We start from the raw sequence: 8,106 nt of genomic DNA on the forward strand, positions 1-8,106 counted from the left end.
AATGCAAAGAGGAAAGGTGGCAAAAAAAAATCCACCAACAACTCATAATACTACATGTAAATATATGAAAACAGAAACAAAAGTCTTAACAGACTGTTGGTTTGGGAGTAACAGAGAAGAATGACTGGAAGGTTAACATTGATTAAGACACATTGTACTTAGAAAATAATAGTAGGCATGTACATAAAACAAAAGTAGTCTTCATCTTCTTTCTCAGATACACATACCTGTTTTCTTTACAAATAAGTCAGTTTAGTTATTGCTGTATTTTCATCTACAAAATATACTTTCCTGAGCATTTTAATGGCCACTCTTCATAACTACCTGGATTCACTTAGTTACCTTACTGGTAGGTGCTGTCTCTATGTCTTTTTATTATCATTTTAATCTCAGAAAAACAGTAACATTTTTCATAATTCAAAGGACTCATGAATCCCTAAATTGCCTATCACATTGGATTCTCAAGATATTCCTTCTTCATTAGTTTGCAATTATACCCAACTATCAGCAATCAGGAAGTAGCTGGCAAACACATTCAGAAAAGGATCTAAAATATCACAAGCAGTTTCCGATAGTTTCAAAAATAATGAGTTGCATACAATGCAGACTATTGCACAGTGTAGCAGTATATGTCATACAGATAGTCTATAAAAGTCAGTGATTAACATGAAAATCAGCTGGACAAAACAAGTTATTGCAGAAGGGGACCTATGTAAATCCTTTGAGTGTATCAACATGGCCTGCTGGTTAAAAACTGCTCTTGATAGGATTTACATGACTAATACTTTTTCTATCAGGAACTAGGATACCATTTCCCTCTACTGAGTATATACACATAATTTGTGTGCATCACAGGAGATGATGCAATTTTTTTAAGTCCTACTCATCCCACTGTCCAGAATGCTTTAAGTAAACATCATGGAGAAAATGGGGCAGCTTATGTACTACCAACGGCTTTTATAATAAAAGTTGTCACTATGGTTAAGCTCCTAGGTTTGTCTATGTATTGAATCATAAATGTAAGCCACATACCTGCAAAATTAGTATGAAAAGAAATTACAGAAGTCACAACAAATGAAAAAAAGAAAAGTAAAATGAAAAGTTTAAATTCTTGATTAAAATTGGGATAGAGGCATTTTCTTGAATTTTTTCTGTATGCAAATAATTTTAATAAATATTGATTCTTCCAAATTGCCAATTTTAAGAAGAGCATAAGACATTTACATCCATTGATTAAACATTGAGGAAAATATTGAAGTCATGGGAGAATCAATAATAAATAGGAGAAATGAAACTAAAATTTAATGAAAATGTATGTTATCAATGATTTGGACTTTTGATGGAATATTATATAACATTCTAACCCAGTGGTTTCAAAGATGGGAGGTAACATTGACAGAGATGCTTATGACATAATAAAGGAAAACTGAAACATATTGAATATGACAGATGCATAAGTTTATCTTTTCAATATTTGTTATTGTATATATACATATATGCACATTCATATGCACATGTGTATGTGCATATATATGTAGATAGTCTGTTGCCTCAGTGTAATAAGCTCAATTCTTTATTTCTACAATTAAAAAATTATTTAAGTCATGAGAATCTTTATGTTTTCCTTGTATTTTGATTGAGGAATAGCATTCAATATGATTTTTTACATATTTCAACATAATTGTGTTTTATCTAAAACACTGAAAGTTGGATAAAAGAGATTGCTTGACAGACTTACTATCCATGTAGAAGAATTAGAACAGAGGAAGGACAGACAATTTGGAAAAGTTCTAATAACACTGCCCAAATGTCCATAGCAGAACGAGACTGTATATGACTAAGGGTGTCTTTAGGGGATGATGAACCCTTGGTAGCATCCCTAAGGCCTCCCACTCAATACTCAGAGTCATTTGGGAGATGATCCCATTTCTACTTCCTTTGCAAAAGCAAAGCTATGTGAAGTAAATCATAAAACAATTTTTGACATATTTTTGCTCATATATTTGTTCAAATCCAAAAGTTCAGACATGTTTATATCCCTGATAAAGACTTGGGATTCTCCAGGGTGACTCTGTCTCTAAGGAACTTAAAGTCCCTGCTGAATTGGAAATGAATTCTTTTGCAGAAGCATCTGGGGCTAGCAATGAACCTATGATGTCTGTACAGAGTGGGGGATGGGCGGGTTGGGGGGTGGGGAAAATACAGCATATGTGTTATTTGCTTGACAAGAAAGGGATTTTACTGTTTAGTTTAAGAATTTCCTATCTGGTGTTCAGAAGTCATAAAATATTGAAAGAAGCAAAAAAATTCAGTTACTGTAATATGCTATAATTTAATGGAATATATCTATGTCTATGTCTGCAACAATTAAATTTGTTTATGAAAATGACTATACAACTTTTAAATGGAATTTGCCATTGCACGTACATGTAGTATAATTAGAGTGATAAGAGCAGAAGATTTTAATCCCCTATTTACTATAATCAACATTGACCACAAAAAAAATAGTTTCAAAGTACGAACCTCATTTGTGAAGACATATTATTAAAAAATTCAAATTTTCTCAAAATGAGCTTATTAGATCAAATATCTGAAACAGGTCAACAGAGATTGTCGATGGGTACAAATTGCTCTTTTATGTTTTTAAATATCTTGACCTGGTTAAGATTTTCAAAGTCACTCAGCCTTTAGAAGTCTAATAATTTATTATTACAGAATTCATAAGGAAATGTAGTATTCATCTCCAAGGAGAATTGGAGTTCCTAGTGTTAGAAGCATAGTGCCTGGATGTGGGGAGGTGTGAAATTTGTGTAATTCTCAACATGTTTGTCCTAATTGCAAAATTCTCAGAAAAATGAATTTTTTCATGTCACTTCAGGGTGTTTTAAAAGTTCTATTTAGGAAGATAAACACTAGCCTATGAAAACCTCAACAGCTTAGCTATTACCTAAATTAAAATGCATTATGATCCAAATTTTATTCATTTTCAATTCGCTAAACATTACAGCATAAAAGACATTTTGTGAGCAAGTTAGGAGTTTACAAAGATACATATTGGCAAGAAATGGAGACCCATAAACCACTTAGTGTATTTGTATAAAACTGGACTGTAAAACAATTTATGTATATTGTTAGGGCTCTATAAAATGATATGTGGATATTTGCCCTCCTTAGTGTAGATTCCACTTCAAAAGTAACACTAAGGCTAAAAATATTTACTTTTTTAACTCAGAAAATCCTAGTAAGTGTAAATACTTGATTCACTCAATAAATACTAAAATTCTGTTTTATTTGGTGCTGTAGAGAACATAATCCCATTTTAATTTTCATGGTAGACATCAGTTCATAAAACTACTGTTCCAGACAAAAGTGTTTCCATTCTACCTCACTTCCTACTAACTCAAGTCTGGCATTTCTGAAACATTGTTTTGTTTTTGGAAGAACAATATTTTCTGGGTAATTACATTTACAACTCATAGGTAACAATGGCAGAAGAGGAGAGAAGTAGATTGCAATCCAATTCAGAAAAGATCATATAATATCCTTTTGCTGCTGGTCCAATGATTGTGAAACAATAGCCTGTAACAGAATTTTGACCAGTCCATCACAGTTTTTTAAAGTCATAGTATTTCCAGTACAATCTACATATACATTATCACCATTTTCCCACCACTGGAAGGACTTCCCTCGTTTGTAATAATGTTTTTCCTCAGTGTTTTTCTTGTGTAAAAATCTACTCTACTGGCTAACATACTGGAAAGAACAATGAGTTGTAAATGTTTTCTTATTAAATAATGTGTTACTGGATTATAAAATCTAAAAATTTAGAAGCCATACTATCAATAGAGAAGTTCTATGTAAATTAATGAAATTACTTTAAAGAATCAGACTTAATTATAACATGCATATTTTCATACTTGTGTTTAAATTAGTCATAAAATATAATTACTGAAAATTCATAGTTGTTTTCAATTTTCTAATTCCTCCATTATTTTCATATCCTTCTTTCTTGTCTCCTGAGAAGTGCTTGAGGTAAAATAAGTGAGAAGAAAATCTAGTCATCATAGTTAGGTATGCACTGTGCATGTAGGTAATAAATACTTAAAAATATAAATGACTTAAAATAGGAACTTTATGTTAGCTATACAGTTTATTAGTTAGTTGTACTGATGACCTAAAAACTGATTGGACTGCTTTAACAGCATCCATTGAGAAGAAATGCTATTAATGCCCAAATGCACTACAAAACCGTTTCAAACTCAGCACAAAAAAGGAATGATAGAAACAATCTTTTATTTTAGCATTTAGTTTTAATTTATGAAATTCAGTGATGGGCAATAATTAAGAGAAATTGGTGGCAGTGTAAAACATGTTTTTTTTTCTTTCTTCACACCAGTTAAAAAAATACTTTAATACAATTTATGTTTCATTCACAATACTTCCTATAATTATATAGCTACTAATTAAGGCTTTTATGCTTTGGGATTAATTCAGCTAGCCAACCTATTTTCCCATCAAAATTTTTCATCTGTGAGCTGTCAAAAATAACAATGTTACTTTCAATTTTCCTTGTACAAAAATCAGACACAAAGTCCCAAGACCTTTCCACAATTAAATTTAGGAACACAGAGGCAGATATTATAATGGAAAGCAAATTCGGTTTTGCCTCAGTAACAACAAATACTTGAAATTCTATAAAGAGTCTTCCAATGGCAAAACAACCAGGCAGGTCACTTCAGATGAGTATACAAATAATACATACAGATATTCCAGTCAAGAGAATTTCCAAATGATACCTTTAGCATTTGGTTTGTATTTCTAGTTTAAATTATTCAATGTGGAGTAAAATCTTGGAATTTAGCCATCACATTTGTAAAATTATCTCTATACAGTTAACTATCATTGGTACAGAGTCATAATTTTTATATACAAGTTTGCATTCTGATGATCAGTTTCTACTCACTAAACAGACTTTCACAATGATGATAAAGGAAAAAATTAACAAGCATGTAAATAAGTATTCCAAATGTTTATTCAGGAGAAAGTAATTCTATAGTTGTAAAGCCAAGAGAGAAACAATTAAAATACCATAACAATAAACTGTGGATAACATATTTATACATATATTCAAGAAACTTTGCATTATATTAATTCATTAGTTCTCTAACCAACCTTATATAGTCTTGATGACTGGTCCTGGAATCAAGAACATTCTTATCAAGTTTGTAGTAGACCTGTAGCAGTTAACACATTTTCTCATATAAATACAAATACCTATAAATTTAACCAATGAAATTATAGATAATTACAATCAACACCATCAAATACAAACTATCAATATGAAGAAATTTAAACAAAATATTTTGAATAAAACAGTAATAGTAAACACTGAAAGAGAAATACAAAAACATTAAACTCACCAATGGAAGAATTGAAGAAAGAAACTGAAAGACAAAGTTACAGTTGAAAAAAATCACTGAGTTTGAGGAAAACCTTCCTTAGACTTGTTTCATTTTGTTTTTATGCAAAAGAAATTCAGAAAGTCTAAGTGAAAAGGCACCAACATTCACATCTCCCTTCTCATTATTTTCCAGTTCACTTAGTAATATTCTTCAGGACATTTATTGTGTGAGGATTCCTGCTGAAGGATATTCGTTAAATGGAAATAATTGAATTAGACATGAAGTCAAAGTCACTATGGACCAGGAGTCTTCAATCTATGTGAGAATTTTCTTGAAAGAAAAATTCAAGCTAAATATCATACCCATGATACCCAACTCAATGGTGAAAGCAGAGGGTCTCAAATGAAAGACATTTTAAAATAGCTCATCTGTGATTTTTCCTTGCAGACAAACAACAGTGAGACTGGCCAGTCTTGTGCTAGCCATATACCCAGCACCAATCATCGCTGTGATGTAGACAACCCCAGACTAAAGTCTGTTTCTTGTCTGAGAGGTTAGTAGCTATCCATTACCCCACACTCACAAGTATTCTCTACCATGTGAAGTTAAAAGTGCATGAAGAGCTAGGCACTGATGTCTCATGCCTGTAATCAATCCTAACTATGCAAGAGGATGAGATCTGAGGATCATAGTTTGAAGCCAGCCTAGGCAGGAAAGTTTGTGTGACTCTTGTCTCCAATTATTCATAAAAACACGATCTGTTCTGGTAGAGGGCTAATCTTGAGCAAAAGGAGCTCAGGGACAGCGCCTAGGCCCCAAGTTCAAGCCCTAAGACTGAAAAAAAAAAAAAAAAAGTACAGGAAGCCTAACAATTCCACAATGAACAAAATATAGTAGGTAAGAAAATGATAACTGTGTGTGTATATGTGAGAGCGAGCGAGCGAGAGAGAGAACTTGAGCTTGAATATAGGTTCTACATTCTCTCTCTCAGCTTTTTCTCCAAGACTGGTACTCTACCGCTTGAGCCACGTTTCCCCTTCCAGCTTCTTTTCGTTGTTAATTGGAGATGAGAGCCTCACAAACTTTCCTGCCTGGGCTAGCTTCAACTTGCGATCCTCACCTCCAGCCTCCTCAGTAGCTAGGATTACAGGTGTGAGCCACTTTTCTTGATCCTATGAAAGTAGAAATATTTCTAAACTGTTCAGAACAGATGAAGAGAGAGTAGAACCATTTCATTAAGCTATTCAAAAGTATTTCACCTTAAACCCTTCGGCTTTCTTGTACATTGTTAAGTATTACTTATTTGTATTTAAAATGTAAAATCCATCATTGCTTTTTGTCTTTAAAAATAAACCTGGAGAAAGAGAAACAATAAATGCTCTGTAGTTTGCATGTTTTTTTGTATAACTCCTGAAAATGTTTTTATTCTGAAGAATATAAAAATAGTTTCTTTTTTCAGCGAGATGGCGGCGCGCGGCCTTCGGCAGGCTGCCGCAGCGACAGTCAGCTCCCAGGTGAAGCCCATCTTCAGTCCGGACATGAAGGAGGCCAAGCGGAGGGTGCGCGAGCTGTACCGCGCCTGGTACCGGGAGGTGCTAAAAGCCGTGCACTTATTCCAGCTAGACATCAGTGTGAAACAGGGGAGGAATAAAGTCCAAGAGATGTTAATGAAGAATGCCCATGTCACAGATCCCAGGGTGGTCGATCTTCTGTTCATTAAGGAACAGATGGAACTGGAGAAAATAATTAATGTGTGGAAACAGCGGACACATATTATGTGGTTCTTCCATGAAACAGAAGCACCAGGGCCAAATGATTTCCTGTCCAAGTTCTATGTTGGCCACGACCCGTGACGTCACTCAGTGGAAAGATGCATGTGGCGATTTAATTGTTTTAGAGTACAAATAAACTCATCATTTGATTGTCAGTGTGGGATAGAGCTCCACTGACAAACCAAAAAAAAAAAAAAAGTTTCTCGAAGAGATATTATACGCTTAGATAGAATTCATTTTCTGGGGGAGCAGTAATGGAGACTCAACTCTGCATCGCTGCTAGGTAGACGCTTTGTAACTTGAGCCATGCCTCCTCAATTCTTTTTGCTTCGGTTATTTTTAAGGGAGGGTGGGTCTCTCTATCTGCCTTTAGTTGTGATCCTCCTTCTTGTCCCAGTCTGAAGATGGCAAGAGCACGCCACCACACCAAACCATTATGCTTCCCTTATGCTAAGATAATAGATGCCCTACATAGTCTCCAACCATTGCTGATATGAGGTCTCTCTAATTTCGTATCTGGAATGACCCCAAAACCAACATCCCCATCACTACACCCAGTCCCGTCCCCCCCTAGGTTTAAAAGCTTGAGCTCCTGTGCCCAGCTTCCTGGAAGATTTATACATAGTTTGATATTTTGCTTACTAACAATCAGAGATGCCAGTTGAGAATTAAATTTAACTGGTACTATTTTGGTGCTGTAATTATGTTTAACACTTATGTCAGCAATTTGATTGATGTTACAGAGCTTAAATTTCAAAATGGATCCTGAGCAGGTCTTTCGTTTTGCATTTAAGAAATACATGGCACATTTGTCTTTTCTATCATAAATATGCAATTAATACACATTTTTTATGAAAAGATCACTGTTTGAAAGCAGTCATTTAACATTTTCCACTTTCTTTCAGAAACAATTTATTTGTAAAAGTGTATAA

General features: G+C 33.9%; 1 protein-coding gene across 1 annotated transcript; it reads left to right on the forward strand.

The window, feature by feature from the left end:
• The first annotated feature begins 6,865 nt into the window (after window positions 1-6,865).
• On the forward strand, window positions 6,866-7,329 carry LOC125350596 (NADH dehydrogenase [ubiquinone] 1 alpha subcomplex subunit 6-like). The gene has a single exon (XM_048345296.1). It carries the CDS (start codon window positions 6,866-6,868, stop codon window positions 7,253-7,255), a length of 390 nt encoding a protein of 129 aa, XP_048201253.1. The 3' UTR covers window positions 7,256-7,329.
• The last annotated feature ends 777 nt before the right edge of the window (window positions 7,330-8,106 follow it).

Source organism: Perognathus longimembris, chromosome 4 (genome assembly GCF_023159225.1).
Source record: "Perognathus longimembris pacificus isolate PPM17 chromosome 4, ASM2315922v1, whole genome shotgun sequence".
NCBI lineage: Eukaryota > Metazoa > Chordata > Mammalia > Rodentia > Heteromyidae > Perognathus > Perognathus longimembris.

Excerpts from the sequence above, each read along its gene's own strand:
- LOC125350596 (XM_048345296.1), top strand. The coding sequence starts at position 6,866 with ATGGCGGCGCGCGGCCTTCGGCAGGCTGCCGCAGCGACAGTCAGCTCC.